Here is a 19,208-nt window from a genome sequence, read left to right as displayed (position 1 = left end):
GTAAGTATCATAAATTTGCGGGTATAGCGCACACTTGGGTTATAAAAAAAGTGTATATAATATAAATATTGATTACTGGTTACCGCGGTGAAACCGTTAATGTTTTGATCCATCAATAATTAGGAAACCACAATGAGTATGGTCCTTATGCATTTCATTGTCTTATGTAAATAAATTCACCCAGGTGCCTGACTTATCACGCATAGAAGGCAAGGCTAATAGGGTAATTAACGGTAGGCAATGTTGTATGATGGTTACATGTAATGTTAAGTTTTGTTGATTCCTGATATCAGAAGTACACGCTCAATTATGTTTTTTGTTTTAGTTTATGAACATTTAATCTCAACCAGCATCAAAAAAGCACACATGAGGATGATTTTTCCTTTTGTGGTTTTGTTGTCGGCTGGGGTGGAGTTTCTACATATTGATGGCGGTACAGATATGGTGGAGGCAGAATAGTTGATGACTGTTTCTGATTTGGTTTAGATCGAGTCTTTGATGAAGTTTGTTTAGCTGCTGTAGTTTGTGTACCTGAAGAAGACTGTGAAAACAGTGAATCATAAGACGGTGGCTGATCATCTCCCTCTGCTTCGATTGAGACATCTGACTTTCCTGGACCGTCTTTTTCTCCAATGTTCTGTTTTTTTTCTCTTTCCACAGTTGAAGCAGGAATGTTACTTGTGTTAGATGTAGATAATTCAGGTTTTTGTTGAGTCTTTTCCTGACCTCCAGTTTGTATATTTTCAGTTTCATTGCCTTTCTTCTCTAGTGTCCTTAAAGTGACATCTGTAGTACAGACCTCATTTTTCTTGACATATTTTACATTTCCTATAGCAGTGGGTACAAATTCCATGATCTCTGCAAGAAGATTCTCAAATTTATCCCCCGTCCAAAGCATGCCAGGTTCTTCTTCATGACTGAAATCAATGAATCGAAACTGTGACAAGACCGTGCTCATTGGTCCACTTGGTGGCCAGTCCATCTTTTCCAACAGAAGAGGGACGACAGGCTTCTCAATTGAATCAGCCAGACTGACTTCTCGTCTACAATTGGCAGAGACTGCGTACTTGGTGGTCACACAGCTTAGGACAATCTTACAACCTCGGACACCTCGGTCAATCTTGTCATACAGAGAGTCACCTCCTCCCATCTGGTAGATGTCCATCCAGCAGGTCAAACCAAGCTCACAAAGCCTCTTGTAGAGCTGTTTGATCTGTGTCTGTTTACCCCACTGGTAAGACAGGAATACATCTGGGGACTTACTGGTCTCCTCCTACAATGTATTCACGCATACAATTTAAATAAAGATTTTCATTCAGTGAGATCAATTTGATCAATTTCATTAATTTTAAGACATACTCACTATCTACATGAAATGGAAAGATGATTATGGAGATATTGTAATTACAACAATGTATTGTAATTTGATTACATTACCTTGTCCACAGCTGTGATAGCTGTACTCTGACCTCCATTGTTTGACTTCGTGGTAATGATGCTTTCTTCAGTCACAGGAACCCACCAGTTTTTGTACTCTATAAGTATATAGACCAGGAAGAAAAACTGAAAATTACTCCATTTCCAGTAATACCAACAAAAATTAAAAATATTGACATTATTTTTTTTTATTTACAACAATGTAATACAATAAGTGACCAGTCTTCATGGTTTATAGATTAACGTCCAGTCTATCTTGGACCATTCATGATATATTTGCCTTCCATGATTTGATGTAAGTCATCACAAGATGTACATCATAAAGAGCAAGAAATGTTTACCTTTCCAACAGACGTGGGTTACTTTCCCTCACATGATTTTGTTTTCAATATGTATCAATTCATTTTTAATCTCAGAAATTTTGTTCAATATCTAGGAACCATTCTCGTCACTATCTAGTTTTGTATGACACATGCCATCAACAAACCTTGTGGTTACACGTTAACACTGACCTTCGGTAATCCGTGATTCATCAGGCATGATTTTGTAAATGTTCAGTTGCATGAGAATTTCCCGGAACTTCTGAACTGGCCAGTAACACTGGTTTGCAGTTTCCTCCCCTCCTCGCTGGAAAAATCTCACAAACAAGTACTCACTGAAGATGGGTCCCATGGAGCCCTTGGGAGGCCAGGCCATTTTCTCCATCAAGAGAGGAATCATGGGTTTCCCTAGGTTTACAGACAGGTTCACCTGAGAAAGTGATAGTAAATAGTGTATGCATACTAGGGTTTCTATCTGAAACTTGATTTTTAATTTTCCTTGTTTTAACATTAAAAATAACTATAAAAAATTGGGAATTGTTCCCCTTTTTTGTCATTTTAGTTCAGTATATTAAAATTCAAACATTCTACTAGTGGTAATACCTTTTCAAACATTTATCATTATTTTTATGAATATATATGTGCACAGAATGTTAGTTTGGTGGAAAGTTTGAGTCATAAACATTAAATATCAATAGAGTTCTTCCAACCTTATTTTATAATACACAATTGATCACAAACAGAAACGGTTGCCTTCCCTTCACTCACCTCTCTATTACAGTTGGGAGATTTGGCGTATTTTTCTGACACACAGCATATGATAACCTTTGACCCTCTTATTCCATTGTCAATCTTCTCAAACAGTTTATCCCCACCTCCCATCTGTCCAACATCCATCCAGCATTCATAGCCAGCCATGAGAAGGTGTTGTCGTAGTAACTTGACCTCATTCTGGTGACCCCATTGGTAGCTAAGGAAGATCGGAGGAGGTGTTGTGTAATCGTGGGCTTCCTCCACAACATCCTCTGGTTACATCAATGATATTATGATAAAAAAAACCTGCTTCTTACAGTGTGTGTAAAATCAGATGGTATCAATAATAATATAGGAAGGAAGTTAATGTTTAACATAAAATATAATTCATTGATAACAACAATTCATTGAAAGATTACAAAACATGACATTTGTGTGTTAAAAAATGTGATGCTGACATCATCATTATAGTAAGTTCTACTGTATAGTTATCCCATCTGTTTGTATTAAGATAATGTTCTATATTATGTTTGAACATCAATTTGACCTAATTGAATCCAAAACTTGACTTTTCATTTTTCAAATATGGAACAAAAGTCAGGAAATGTCAGGTGATTCCAGCATTTTCACAATAAAAGCAGGTCGATGCTATCACCAACATCAGGTGAGTTGATGCTATCACCAACATCAGGTGAGTCAGTGCTATCACCAACATCATGTGAGTTGGTGAGTTGATGCTATTACCAACATCGGGTGAGTTGATGCTATCACCAACATCGGGTGAGTTGGTGCTATCACCAACATCAGGTGAGTTGAAGCTATCACCAACATCGGGTGAGTTGGTGCTATCACCAACATCGGGTGAGCTGATCCTATCACCAACATCGGGTGAGTTGATCCTATCACCAACATCGGGTGAGTTGATCCTATCACCAACATCGGGTGAGTTGATCCTATCACCAACATCGGGTGAGTTGGTGCTATCACCAACATCAGGTGAGTTGAAGCTATCACCAACATCGGGTGAGTTGATGCTATCACCAACATCGGGTGAGTTGGTGATACTGCATGTACTATATTAAATATGACATAATAACATTAACAATCAAAACAATGGTGTATCATGATGCTAGTCTGTACATGACTGTAGTGGTCAAAAGATAGAATATTTAATTCTATAAACTTCAAAATTACAAAATATAGTACAATACTGACCTACTGCCTTCATAGCATTCTCTACAATGACTACAGCGTCCAGTCTGTTCATGTCTTGTAGAATGTTCAGTACTGCATGAGTAGCTTCAGCTGTCTTGTGGGTAGTATACCACTCACTAAGTACAGCCATGCAGGGGTCGCTGTGTGTGGCCCATGCTTTAATGTCATTCAGTGAATATCCCAAGCGCTGGGCCAACAATCTCCAATCGTGGTCAGATTTTGGATTCATCAACTTTGTAAGATCTCTTGACCATGCTGGGGCATTTGACATTGTCTGTTGAAGAGTCAGTATTTGAAAGTCATGATTTCAGTTGGAATCTTCATTTGACTGACCATGAATTCAATGTTTAACACAGTAAATATAAATTTAATCTTTTTGTCCAACAATTTTCTCTGCCACTGTTAAAATATGTGTAAAATATACCTTTACTGTTTTATGACAGTGACAGAAAATATGCATGCGCAAAAATCTAATCTGTTTCATAACAGCTAAATTATTCTGTCTCTAATATGACAAAAAGTAAGCATAATTTAAGCAGAAAATGCTGCATCAACAGAATACACATTCTGTGTCTTAGAATAAAAAAACCCCGACAGGGTTAGAGAGTATTCTAAAATGTAGGTAGCATCATTATCTTTAGATATCAATATTTTCTGCAAAAAAACCCATTCAGCTTACTTTGTTGTCTATTTCCTCAACTCTGACTTTCGTTTCATCAAGACCTTTTTCCACTACGTCTACCCGTTTTTCGACAGTTTCAAGTCCACTCTTGAAAGTTTTGATGTCCTTGCCTTGTTTGTCAACTTCTGTTTTCATCTCACTAACTACCGTTTCTACTTGTGTGACTTTCTTGTCAAGGACTTTGACCTTTCTCTTGGTTTGTATGACATCAGTGATGATACCCTCCATACTGAAGGAGAATAAAACAGGTACTGACTTGTGGAGTTTTATCTTCCCACTATGTATATTAATGTAGCTGTTGCCTAACTAATCTAACGGTATTCATTCTATAGAATTCATAAAAGAAAACTTCACTGTTTTATTCTTACAGTATTGGTTCAAATTCTCAATAAACAAGAGGCCAAATGGGGCTGAATTATTCATCTGTTCTGCAGATCAAATGGAAGACTGTCCGTTATCTCAAGCAATGTCTAAATGGAAAAGTTGATGATGAACAGATGGACGATAGATGCCCTTTGGGTAAGTGAGCTAAAAAAATTATTACAACACTATGTAAGGATGAAGATAAAGCCACTTGCACTTTGGGTACATGAGCTAAAAATTATCATTACACAATGTAAGGATGAATATAATATGTTACTCATAGGTGAAATCATTCACAGCATGATATAGAAAGCTCAACAACTGGAAACACACCATTTAGCTCATCATAGATTTAAAATTACTGAAACTGGCAAATGAAATTGCCTGTCGAATATGCTTCAATAAAGAAAAAAATGTTTGAGAATGCATTTTTTTAAAAGGTTTTTTCTTTTTCTTTTTTTCATGTTTGGTCTCGAGGCTTAATCGTCAAGTCCATATTGTTACTACTTAAATTATCTAATTACCTGACCCCATCCATTGCATTTACAATAGCAGCTGATGTGTCCTTGACAGGGGAAGTTTTTCCATATTTCTGCAAATCCTCAAAGTATTTACGGTGGAGCTTAAGTGTTTCCACACCATATTTAGCCCCTAGAATTCGGATAGCATCTAACAGAGATATCTGGTGATTTGGATCAGTCCAACTTTGTGTCAAAGTGACAAGCTCTTGTAGAATAGTATCAGCCATTTCCTGTAAATTATGACACACAACATTCCTCAATATGCAACAAAAATTCAGTCAGCAGCAATATGGACAAAACTTTATATTTTTTTTGCTTTTAGCATTGACATTGATCTAAACGACAGGGCTTAAAAAACAAATTATATTGGTAGTATTGTAGATCTACAGTTCACTACTGGGATATTTTTTTTTCAAAAGGAGGGACAATATCCCTGATTAATATCAGCACATATTCAAGAGGGAATTCTTTATCATTGAACTGATGTATGTCAAGCAGATTAATTACCAGATAATTATAAAATCCAAACACCAATTCATCAACTATATAAAGAACAAACCTTTTTCTTCAGGCCTAAGTTGACAGCAATTATTTGGACCGAAGCTGCATTAACAACATCTAGGTTAGGATTTTGTAAGACATGTTTAATCATGTTATCTCCAAACAGTTGTGGTTGGCAGGCTATTATTTCACCAAAAGCCGTCAATACATTGTACTGCGACAATTTGTCATCCAGAAACCTCTTAATCATCCAGTCAATATGTTCCCGAGTAAATAGCTGAAAAAAGAGAAAAAAATTAAGATTTAAGCAATCCCATGGTAAAAGTTTCTGGTGTAATTTGTGATACAGATATGACCTGTTATCACTTATTCTTTTCACAAGTGTCCGTTCTTTTTCAGATGTTTCCATTTAAATACTTCCATTTATAGACAAAAAATTGAAATTTAAATGAAATAGCTGCCGATAACTTCATCTCCCATTTTAAATCTTTCAACTAATATTCAATCTTCAATCTAGCTATAGATGATTTGAAATCTATCCTAAAACTGGGTAACAGCTTTAACCATTTGACCAAGCTCAATACTGCTCCAGCTGTGAATTTTAACCTCTCACATAAGTATAAATGATTTGACTTTTGCAAACAAATGGCTTTAGCTTTAATATGAAATTCAAACTCTGATAAAAAAAAAATAGATAACTTGTCATCCAACATGGAATCCAAACAACGACCCAGCTACTGATTAATTTATCACAAACATAAATATGACCTTTGGCCTAGCTGTTAATTGACCTGTGATATTTCTCACCTCAGCTTGTCTTTCAGCCATTAATTTTAACAGCATACCGTGTGTAAAAACTTTGGAATTATCAGTGTCCTCTTCTATTGCCTCCATAATGACATTAAAATCTGGAGTTGTGAATCCATCACTTTCCTCAAAAGGCTTCCAGAGTGCTCCTAAAACATGTCAGTTTGAAAGGAATGAAAGAAAATGGTAACATATGATAATACATAGGTTTTATGTACAAACATCAACAAATATGTTAACTGTTTAATGTATGAAGTAAATTCTGGCATCTCATAGTTACATTTACCAGTAGCCATTAAATAGCTATAATTCTGGAAAAATGTCCACCTGAACATGTGGACAGAAAGACACTCTAAACAGATAATTCCCCCTTCCCCTACACACTTTCATGAAATGGAAAATGATGCACATACTCAAAGCAAAAGCAGATAGTGTTTCTTTGTACCAGGTGACAAGGGCACCCAGATGTCCATGCAGTAGTTTGTAGTCATCAACGCTGATAATATAGACAATGGCCTGACTCTTCTCCATCAATATTTTCTCCTCATGTTTCAATTGTTTCACAATGGCTGGAATAAGGGGCAAACACACATCAGAGGTCTTGGTCCCAATATGCTGAAACAGACAATTGTATAGACCTAACAGTATTTACTCTTAAGTGTATGTATGTTTCTAATCAGCAAAGATTATAACTAATATTGAAAAAAAAAGTTCGACATCAATTTTACTTTTTTTATATACATTTCCTATATATAAGTATTCAAAATAGATAAGTATATGAAATCTCCTCACAAATAGACATTGAAACAATGAAAATATATTTAGGGGCATTCCTCAGTCCCCTCTCTCTACTCTTGACTGTTAAAAAAATCCTATTTACATGGCATTCGTCATTACACATATCATTCATTCTAAAGTTTACAATTTATCAAAAGGACTTCTTACTTTTCTTACGAAGGATTCCAGATATTCTGAAGCTGCAAGTCCATACAGAGATGTCTGTCTGAAATCCATGTCTACGTAGTCCAAATCTTCTGTCTGCATTGCCCAAAGAAACATCTTAATCAAGATTTGGTTTACTTCATCTGGTATTTCTTTTCCAATGCTGAAACAAACACCACAATAAAATCATTATTGGTGGCTTATTCAAGCTGTGTTAAAAATTCAGAATTAGTTGAGTATTGTTTCAGATACCTCAATAACCCCTTACGTTACATAACGTTGATCTGCAACACACTTTCATTTTCCTGACCTTGGACTCTAGGAAATTTTTATTATTGGTTGTACATACCTGTAGGCCTCTAAGGCTTTCTCCATGAACTTGGTCCCAATCAAATATGTATTGTAGTCATCCCATATGTAGTCCCTGTCATAGAATAGCACTGCAAATCTCTTCATCAGGCCAGGAATCACCTCCTGGTTTGACTGAAAGTTAACAAAATATATCAACCCCCCTACTTAGAGTTCTTATCTGAAGACTATTTGAAATTGAATTAATATTTCCATCAATTATTTATTCTTACTTGAAACATTTTTAACATAGCAGTGTTAAAGGACGTCCTCAATAAAGTATCAACTAGAACAAGAGATCCCAGAGAGCTCTTCATGTCCACCACTGTTTGATCTGTATGTATTTGTTATTTAAGAATGTATAAAAAAGTTTTAAAAATAAAAGTCTTTCACTTATTTCCTGTTTTTGCTCTTAACTACATGAAAAAGGCTAAAAAAGAACATGTTTGATAAATTACCTTCTATTGTCTGTCATTCAACAAACTTTGGTCAACTTAGTAGTTACCATATTATAAGAAAAGGGTGCAGCTTATTTTCCAATGTGGCTAATAAGTGGATCAAATAAAAAAAATCAGTGAAATTTGGCTTTGCAGCCTATGTACCAGTGCAACTTAAGACCTGTAAATTACAGTATTATAGAAAATTCTATAGCACGACTGATTCTGCCAGTAAACTGTTTCTCCACATACACATACTCAATGTTTACTGAAATTCATGATGATTTGCTAACACAATAAGTTAGTGTGGGTATTTAATCACTCACCTCCAGGCTTATCTCTCTGACAAATCTCTCAACAAACTGACACAGCAGCTTGGATCTTTTCTCCATCATAGTCATGGCCATTTCTGCTACATACCCATGCAATTTCTCTGAGATTTTAGCGAATCTGAATAAAAAAGAAAACAACAATCATGCCAGAAATATTAGTGTAGCCAATAATGCTATACACTAAATAAAAATAACTGCTGAAAAAAGTGAGTGATGGTTCTAAAGAAGAAGTCATTTATACAGAGGAACGGATTAATGATAGATACTAAACAAATCCTTGTCTACGACCACACTGATGCACTGTTACTATCAGTATTGTATGTTTATTTATAAAATCTTTATACATGGATGACAGATACATGCCATTTAGGCCTCTTGTACTATATACAAACTTGAACTGTTCCAGAAGTGTGTAGATAGTGTTCCCACAGTTCTCTAAAAGTCTTTCATCTTTGTCATCACCATTTAAGTGAAGGTGCACCTCTCCTATAGGTTCTATGATGTCTAAAGCCTCCTGGTAATTTTGCTGAAAGAACAAGTGATCGGATGATTTTCATGCTCACTTACTAGTGTCCTGCTTGAAATAATGAATTAAAATCTTTACATTTAATGAATATTTTTTCCTATAGTTGACAGCACATTGCATTAAATCAATAATTTTGATTTTTCTGTACTCTTCTGAAATGACATTAACATGTCTACATTGTATATAAAACTTCTTACTTTCCAGTTCCAAATCTTCATAAACTTTTTCTGTCTGAATGTGTCCCGACACCGGTACACTCCTTTCCTGTGCATGGATTTCATCATTACCTTCATGAGAGGAAACCATTTTTTCTCTGATCCCTTCCTGCAAAGTCATACCAACAGTGTACATGTACTGGTGTATTTATATTTTAGGTTCAGGTACCATTAAGTTGTCTGAGAGTTTTGTTGACATTAAAATTGTAAATCAAACACAAATTATATAATCAGAATATATACAACAGGGTATTGGTTTTGTCATTTGGTTAGTATCCTAAAAGCACATTACATGTATGGGAAGAAGATTCAGAAATTTCAAAATTAGCTCAAGTTGAGCTCTCTTCCAAACTCAAACTGATCCTCTTGTCTTGTTGAATTCCCTTTCTGACCAAATCATTTCAATCCATTCCATTTTAATCCTTATAACCAAATCCTAAAACATAACAACTAAAACACCTGGACAACTCCAATTGTTTGCATGTTCCTGTCAAGTTAAACTAGAATTCCAAACAGAACTGGTGCTCTACTGGTCCCAAACAGAACTGGTGCTCTACTGGTTCCAAACAGAACTGGTGCTCTACTGGTTCCAAACAGAACTGGTGCTCTACTGGTTCCAAACAGAACAGGTGCTCTACTGGTTCCAAACAGAACTGGTGCTCTACCGGTTCCAAACAGAACTGGTGCTCTACTGGTTCCAGACAGAACTGGTGCTCTACTGGTTCCAAACAGAACTGGTGCACTACTGGTTCCAAACAGAACTGGTGCTCTACTGGTTCCAAACAGAACTGGTGCTCCACTGATTCCAAACAGAACTGGTGCTCTACTGGTTCCAAACAGAACTGGTGCTCTACTGGTGGTGTCAAACTTTGTCTTACATATGACTTTGTATGGCTTTTCATTCAGAAGATGTAATAACAATATTGTCAAAATGGTTGCCATAGAGACTACCTTGAATATATCTCAGACTTGGATTTCGCCTCCCACGTAGACCACACAAAACTCATTCATAGAAGTCTTATCTAAATAGAAATATCCCTTCAGGAAATATTGGGACAAGATAACAAGGGCAGCCATCTTGACTGCAGCACTAATCAGAATTTCAGTTAGGCCCATCTTCAGACCATACACAGCTTATTAGTGGAAGGAGATAATTATTTCTGATTGATCTACCAAGTTGTATAATCTAAACATACATGGGGTTCTCATGTTGGTGCTTTCCACCTGAACAAGCAGGTAAACATGTGACTAACCTCGCAGAAGACTTCTCACTCAACACGGTGATATAATAGTAGGCCCAAGGCATAATCTCTGGCTTCTTCTGCACAATTTCTGTAAACATCACAAGCATGTTGTCCATAATCTCAGGGTTATTCTGAAAGATAGAACAAACCTTTATTAAAATGAACATATACTCAAGACATACACCGTAAGTATTCACTTTAGAACATCATAGTTTTCAACAATAGTCTGTTTCAACAACAGATCCGAGAGGGATCTTGAAACCAGACATTATATGATTTGATTAGTTCTTTATCAATCATATTTTGCGTTCTGCTTTTCTCTTTAATTCAATCTGTCCGAAAATGAAAATATTAACATCGTGACACCAAGACAAACATACGGCTTAAATCTGAGAAAGATCCTTCCAGTATTCAACAAAGAGGTATTAAAAAATCGGTAAGCAGGACCAGACAACGCCAATGAAGATCTTCTGTAACTTTTTAACCTAACCTTTGGTACCGGACTCGGTATTCCCTCAGGGAATCAGCTGTGGAGTGATACCGGACTTACCAGCCTTACCTCTTGGACGATGGATCTCTTTTTCTTCGTAAAGTGGTATTAATTTCAACTTTCAAAAAAATGTCGCACAAAAAGGGCCCAAAAGGGAGGAGTCTGGACATGAATCTGAGAAAAATACAATCCAGTATTTCTCAAAATATAGCAATAACAAACTTCAATTTTCATAAGTCATGGTGGATGCTTGTTGGTCATTGTTTTTCACATTAGTCCTTAACTTGAACATGCACAACTAGGGGCTAAGAGGAATGTGATGCAAGACCAACAGATCCAGTTTCTAAAGAAATAATGATTACAAGAATTGTTTAAGGACAGACAGACAATGGACCACGGACAGAGCAGGATTTGAACAGTCATCAGATGGTAGGCTAAAATTGCCAAAACATTCTCATAACATTTCATAAATTTTAAATACCCTGGCACATTCCATTATTTTCAAAACAAACTGAACTTTATGATCTGTATATAAATTTCCTGCTTTTGAGGAAAACTGCAGAATTTTATCAAGGATCAATGACTTCGGTAATATTTATAGTCTAGAAGTAGTATTTTCCCAGACTTTTACAGAAGGTCAGGTTTAAATGCTCCATACACTACAGTCCTTGTTCAACTTACATCATACACTTCTGCTTCTGTTACTGTCACCAGATGCAGTATTCTAGATAATACTCTGGGTCTGTTGACACCATCTTTAGTGAGAAAATAGCTTTTCATCATGTGTACGACTTCATCCCAAAGTTCAACTGTCCATTCTTTTTCTCTGAAAGAAAACTAAGTTCTGATGATAAAGAAACGAAAATCAAATTCATAAACATCAACAAAAAAGGAGGTTGATCTACTAGACGGTGTGTGTTTCTAACATATGTTGGAGGTTGATCTAATAGACGGTGTGTGTTTCTAACATATGTTGGAGGTTGATCTACTAGACGGTGTGTGTTTCTAATGTACAATATTATATATTGAAGTTTGAGTTTCCATTTATTGGTGTGATACTTATAAAATGTTGAAGTTAGATCTACTAGTTATTGGTGTGTATTTCTAATGTATATTACATAATTTTACTGTTACATAGGTGTTTTCTGCTGATCAAAGTAATTCTGTAACTGAACATTTGAATCAGGACATGCTATATCAGAATCAATCAATACAATCCTAGCGAAGCTAAAATTCTTGTATACCTCCACAACCACTTACATAATACAGTCCACCATTAGACTGACAATTTCCACAGAAACATCAACATGATTTTCCTTGAATTTGTTGCTGCAGATTGTGGACTCAACAGACTTCCAGTGTCTCCGCAGGATGTCAGGTTTCGTTAGAACCTAGTATTGAGGAAACAATCATTATTTATTGATGTATGAGCCTTTAAATCAATTTCATGTTGATTAATGTTTCATCAACTCTGCATATGGGACTCTGCCTTTGTTTCTTTTGTGTTCGTGTGTCATCAGTCTTAACTATGATATCTATACATGTAAACGGTTAAGTATACCGGCAACATCAAGTTTTTATTTTTAGGAAGAAACCTTGACCTTTGCTTGTAAAAAGGTACATGTATGTCTAAGGGAAACATGCGTATTGAATTTCAAAATAAAAATAAGTCAGTATGTACAAATTGACAACTGTGATAGGGTGAAAACATATCCATACCCCCTACCTACCTGGTATGGGTTTCCGTCATGTTGGTCAGAATAAGCCGTTTCTATCCTCTTCATAGCATACTCTAAGTGGTGAATATGATCATCTGGTACCTCAGTAATTTTGGTGAAGTAAGACAGGTACAGTTCCAGAAACTGTTGATGAACTGTTGGTTTATAAACTTTCTTACTCTTGTAGTTTCTGTAAAAGTTTTACATATACAGACCAACAGTGATTTCCTAATTCAACATTCTACTGTTCTCGGGAAATCTTATAAAGATGACTGCCATAGCATTATCAATATTTCCTGAGTCTAGAGGACACCTATAAGTAACGTGCTACCATGCTAAATGAAGACTTCTCCTCTAAATACTTAGCATTGATATGTTTATCCAGTGTTGCCATGAAAGACATTTAGAACATAACTAGAAATAGCGAAACAATTTTTGTTAAATGATATCAGATTTAGCCCCAAAATTTCATGTGTAGTATTATCAACAGCTGTCTTCAGTGATCTTATAAATACACAATCATCACATATTTACTTCTGTGTTGTAATTCATGGCTGACACTGTAATCTACATTGGGACCTAAAACCTGTAACAAGGACATAACATTGTGTTTCCCACTCCATATATCTATGTAATGAATTTAACATATGACTGTTTACCTGCAAAGGATCTCGTGTACATTTCTTACCCAAGAATGATTTTAAGGAGTTTGTAGATACAGACACCCCAGTAATAAGACTGTGATTCATGCACAAATTTCTTTGGATCCTCGGGTACATAATGCCAATCCTTTAAACTGTTAATCACCATGGTTAGTTTCTCTCCATCTAAAGCCTTTAAAGCAAAGAGATTCATATTACAGGTTAGTTTTTTTTTCTTTTGAAAAAAACAAACAAACAAACAAAACAAAACAAAACAAAAAAAATGTAAAATTGAAATCATAACAAAAAATAACCCCTTGAAATAACAAACAAATTAAAACGTCACAGGAAATATTTCATAATCAGTATAAACATGACAACAGTCTTTTTATCACAGCCTTATACCGACTGTATTATAGGAGGAAGTCTATAAGAAGATAAATGATGCTAGAATATCTGTGTTACAGTATATATAGTGACTGGTAAGTATGACTCCATGTCTGGGGTCCTGTGTTACAGTATATATAATTACTGGTAAGTATGACTCCATGTCTGGGGTTCTGTGTTACAGTATATATAATTACTGGTAAGTATGACACCATGTCTGGGGTCCTGTGTTACAGTACATATAATTACTGGTAAGTATGACACCATGTCGGGGGTTCTGTGTTACAGTATATATAGTGACTGGTAAGTATGACTCCATGTCTGGGGTTCTGTGTTACAGTATATATAGTGACTGGTAAGTATGACTCCATGTCTGGGGTCCTGTGTTACAGTATATATAATTACTGGTAAGTATGACTCCATGTCTGGGGTTCTGTGTTACAGTATATATAATTACTGGTAAGTATGACACCATGTCTGGGGTCCTGTGTTACAGTACATATAATTACTGGTAAGTATGACACCATGTCGGGGGTTCTGTGTTACAGTATATATAGTGACTGGTAAGTATGACTCCATGTCTGGGGTTCTGTGTTACAGTATATATAGTGACTGGTAAGTATGACTCCATGTCTGGGGTCCTGTGTTACAGTACATATAATTACTGGTAAGTATGACTCCATGTCTGGGGTTCTGTGTTACAGTATATATAATTACTGGTAAGTAAGACACCATGTCGGGGTTCTGTGTTACAGTACATATAATTACTGGTAAGTATGACACCATGTCTGGGGTCCTGTGTTACAGTACATATAATTACTGGTAAGTATGACACCATGTCGGGGGTTCTGTGTTACAGTATATATAATTACTGGTAAGTATGACTCCATGTCTGGGGTCCTGTGTTACAGTATATATAATTACTGGTAAGTATGACTCCATGTCTGGGGTCCTGTGTTACAGTACATATAATTACTGGTAAGTATGCCTCCATGTCTGGGGTTCTGTGTTACAGTACATATAATTACTGGTAAGTATGACACCATGTCTGTAGTCCTGTGTTACAGTATGTATAATTACTGGTAAGTATGACTCCATGTCTAGGGTCCTGTGTTACAGTATATGTAATTACTGGTAAGTATGACTCCATGTCTTGTGTTTCAGTATGTATAATTACTGGTAAGTATGACTCCATGTCTGGGGTTCTGTGTTACAGTATATATAATTACTGGTAAGTATGACTCCATGTCTGGGGTCCTGTGTTACAGTACATATAATTACTGGTAAGTATGACACCATGTCTGGGGTCCTGTGTTACAGTACATATAATTACTGGTAAGTATGACACCATGTCTGGGGTCCTGTGTTACAGTATATATAATTACTGGTAAGTATGACTCCATGTCTGGGGTTCTGTGTTACAGTATATATAATTACTGGTAAGTATGACACCATGTCTGGGGTACTGCGTTACAGTATATATAATTACTGGTAAGTATGACACCATGTCTGGGGTCCTGCGTTACAGTATATATAACTACTGATAAGTATGACTCTATGTCGGGGGTCCTGTGTTAAAGTGTTTATAATTACCGCTAAGAATGACTCCATGTTTTGAATCCTCAATAATTTTTCGTTGATTAAGTAAGCAGCAGAAGATCCAGGTCCGTACTGTAAAAGACTCAGTAGGAATTCAAACCACAGTCCCTGACAAGTTTCCTCACTCACTCTTCTATCTGTTACACATACACTGTAAAACAGTTGTTAAAAAATCTCTATAAAGTTCCTCTATACCTGCATTGGAAATATAAGTGGTAAAATGTCAACATAATTCTAGTATACCTGTGACTGAAGTGGTTCAGGATAATGTATCATATTTCTTAAACCTGCTGCCATCTATCCAAATCACATGGTTGTGAAATGAGTTTGACCGATATCTTGGTTTTTGATTATCAAAATCACTTCCAAGGACCTCAGAAGTCTGTACCTAAGCATCATACATGTATTGTACTGAGTATGAACCAGATGGAATTTGTGCCAAGCCCTTGCAGTTATATCTAATAAGAATGAAAATGAGTGTTAACAAGTTCATGTAATTGGACTACACTAACGCTCCCAATCCAAATAAAAACCAGTTCCTTCTGCGACTTATAAAGTTTTTCTCTGCAAGGTTTAAATTTGTAACTATATCGTAGTACTGTACACTTGTCATAAACTTACCTCATTACCTCTTCTATCAGTTTCAATACTTTATCAGTCATCCCCTCTCCAACAGAATGTGGTGGTGGGAACCCCATCACACAGATCTTCTCCTGCAGCGCTGTTAGACAGGCTCGCAAGGTTTCGGAACTCCCCTCACGACCACAGGTTTGCCAATGACTGTACAATTCTTTTCGTAAATGATCATTCTCCGAATAAGCGGCATTCACAAAGTCATACCTTCTGATTATATATTCCAATACAGACGGACCTGTAAATAAATTACCAATCTAAAATGCATAAAATAAGGACCCACAACAAGTACTAATACAACCTCCAGGACATACATTGTGTAGATACTAAGGGAGATAATCGAGTTTAATGTAATTTCTACATCTTCCTGCCAGTGTTAGATAGATTACATATGTACCTTGGGTTATTCTCTCATTGTTAGGTGACTAATCATTTCCTTACTGAAATAAATGTATGTATGGCAAATTTTGGTGAACAAAGAGCAGTAATTATGTATAAAATATCAGAAAAACCTTACTTTACTCCACAAAACTTCAAAGTATATCACCTAACAGGTATTTATACTAATACAGGTATTCATTGAGGGAAATATATATATATATATATATATTTATAGGGGAAAAATATATATATATATATATATATATATAGGTGGCAGATTAAATGAAATACTTTACAAAATTTAGAAACTGGCTTAGTCTCAGGGTTTAATTACATGATCAATTTATTTCATAAACATTACATGTATATACCTGATCCCAGAAATTAATATATTATTTCACAAATATTTTCAAATAATATGGACAGTAGTTTAACAGATATTAAGCCAAAACTGCAGAAGAAAGAAAAAAAAACAACATAAAACAAATATTTCATCCCAGCACTTTGACAAATCTTAATGAGCAGTAAATGATAAAATACTTAACTGCTATATGTAAAATATATATATGTTGACAGTATTTAAAAGATAACATTATCAAAATACATCTAGTACAAACCTTGTGGTTCAGGTTCTGGATCATCTGTAAACAATCAATATATCATTATAACCATGAAACAGAAAGCATGTCAAATAAAACAAGCCTGTGTAGCAATCATCTGTAATTCAATGCTATATATCTTATATAGATATAATACTGACATGATCAACATTCACACAGGCTTCAGTAATAAAATATCATCAATCACCTGATTGGAAAGTTCAGCTGATTTCAAGATTAAATGTATTGCTATGATTTACCTATTTCTATGTGTGCAAACATTTCAACAGTTGTTTCCCTTTAGAATAATTGAGCAAAAATTAAGGAAAACTAGACTGACCTCCCACTGAAGCTTTATGTTTTTTGTTTGAACATGGGTTCTTGTGAATTGAAGTTATTGATGAAAGACTTATAAATCATAAAATCTGGATTTACAATTAAACTATGAAATTTTGAGAAGGTTGAGTTTACTGTAGTTTACCACTTCCATACCACATTTAGATACAGCTTTCCATTGTTGCCTGTATCTTGTACATATACATTGTAAATGTTTTATCATAGTTCACTGGAGGAGGGGAAGTAACTCTGATTTTCATTTTATTTAATGTCACACAAGAAATTAAGATCCTGTTGAGTAAGGATGAACTGCTTCCCCATGTAACACAACTATGCACATACCATAGATGATGGATTATTTTAGTTAAATCAATGACAGACAATGTTTTTAATCTGATTTTCACCAATTGATATATAAATCCTGACAGATACAGAATAATTTAATGATGGAAAACAAGAGTCCATCATCTCTGCTGTGTTGTGTGATTTTTTTTAGATAACGGTGAAAAATTAAGGACTTCTCTTAATTATTATAGTACTTATTGTGTGGATACTGTGTCCTTAACCGAAACAATCAGGTGATCAGTGTAAAAATGTTCTCACAGATTATAACAATCCTTATAATGCAAACTTACATATTCTCGGATCCTTCCAGGTGGTATAATTATCATTGTGATTGACAAAGTAAACGCGAGTGTCTGGGTTGGGTGAGACCGCCTTTTGCCATCCCGGAGGTAGTGGTGTTTCTGGCTGATTTGTTGTGTCACCTTGTTTAGCGGCTGCCATTATCAGGTGTAACTGTTATATCACTGACAAATGTTTAACAGTGTTTTCCTCCATTCTTGATCCAATACTGATATACCTGTAAAAAATGATCACATGATGAAAATCTTGTTGTTTAATGAAAAAACCTATTTCATCAACCTTCTAGAAGTGATGTAGTTAATCCTAGATCTATTTGATATATACACGTATTTACACATTTCATTGTTTATAATTCTACCACTCAGACCTGTTAAAATGTAGAAGCTGCATGATGATGATCTCCATCAGCGGATAAATTTTGTTATTGTTAGATCAAATTTGATAAAAATCTGCTTAGTCCTTTAAGATTGGAAGCGATTTGCAGGAAAAACTGACCAAGGAATGGATGATTGATGCCATTGTATAACATATGCTCATCAGTACTTTGAACCAGGTAAGCCAATAAAACATTCAACAGAATTTATACCACATGATGGATCAGTATTACTGGTTTTAGTTCTGAGAATTTGGTGATACCAGGCTTATCAATGTAATTTGGTGGCATCCCTTCTGATATCTTATCAATCTATAATAAAAAGTTAATGTATACATATCACTCAATCTTTAAGTTAGAGATGAAAACAGTGACTCAGAAATATGATATAAATGTAAGATACACTGTATCAAAGTTACCTCTTTTCCCAAATGTGCTGAACCAAGCAGTAGTACTTTCTTTGGGACATTAGTTTTGGATCTCTCAAGAATTGATTCTTGCTAGCTACGTTATGTCAATGAAATGGAGTCAAACAAATCCATAAATTAAATGAAATGTGTTCATTCTGTAAGATTTATTTTAAAAAAAGACCAGTGAAAGTCCGGTACTTTTTTAAAAAATTATCCACAGATATGACCTCAAACTCACTCACCTGAAATGATCAACATATTTATCGGAAATGTGATTGCACTTCCGTTTCTGATGACATTGCTAAATCACAGAGATGTTTGAGTTAGCTTTAAATGAAGTGAATTCTTCATCA

General features: G+C 35.3%; 1 protein-coding gene across 1 annotated transcript; it reads right to left on the bottom strand.

Annotated features, from left to right (window-relative positions):
- Positions 1-352: 352 nt before the first annotated feature.
- LOC132557685 (uncharacterized) lies at positions 353-18,213 on the bottom strand. The gene is made up of 24 exons (XM_060222204.1): positions 18,063-18,213; positions 17,110-17,133; positions 16,100-16,349; positions 15,473-15,629; positions 13,540-13,685; positions 12,864-13,041; positions 12,394-12,524; positions 11,815-11,959; positions 10,653-10,774; positions 9,382-9,508; positions 9,051-9,184; positions 8,653-8,776; positions 7,891-8,024; positions 7,545-7,704; positions 7,013-7,214; positions 6,600-6,748; positions 5,851-6,069; positions 5,295-5,521; positions 4,405-4,636; positions 3,726-3,999; positions 2,526-2,782; positions 1,950-2,187; positions 1,438-1,535; positions 353-1,273 (listed from the first exon to the last, which is right to left on the bottom strand). The coding sequence occupies exons 1-24, from the start codon at positions 18,211-18,213 to the stop codon at positions 353-355; spliced, it is 4,800 nt and encodes a 1,599-aa protein (XP_060078187.1).
- Between the last annotated feature and the right edge of the window lie 995 nt (positions 18,214-19,208).

The sequence above is a fragment of the Ylistrum balloti genome, unplaced genomic scaffold (genome assembly GCF_031769215.1).
Source record: "Ylistrum balloti isolate Yb309-2 unplaced genomic scaffold, AGI_CSIRO_Ybal_v1 Utg370706, whole genome shotgun sequence".
In the NCBI taxonomy this organism is placed as follows: domain Eukaryota; kingdom Metazoa; phylum Mollusca; class Bivalvia; order Pectinida; family Pectinidae; genus Ylistrum; species Ylistrum balloti.
The sequence above is the reverse complement of the archived record's forward strand: the minus strand, read 5'-3'. Positions and strand labels throughout refer to the sequence as shown.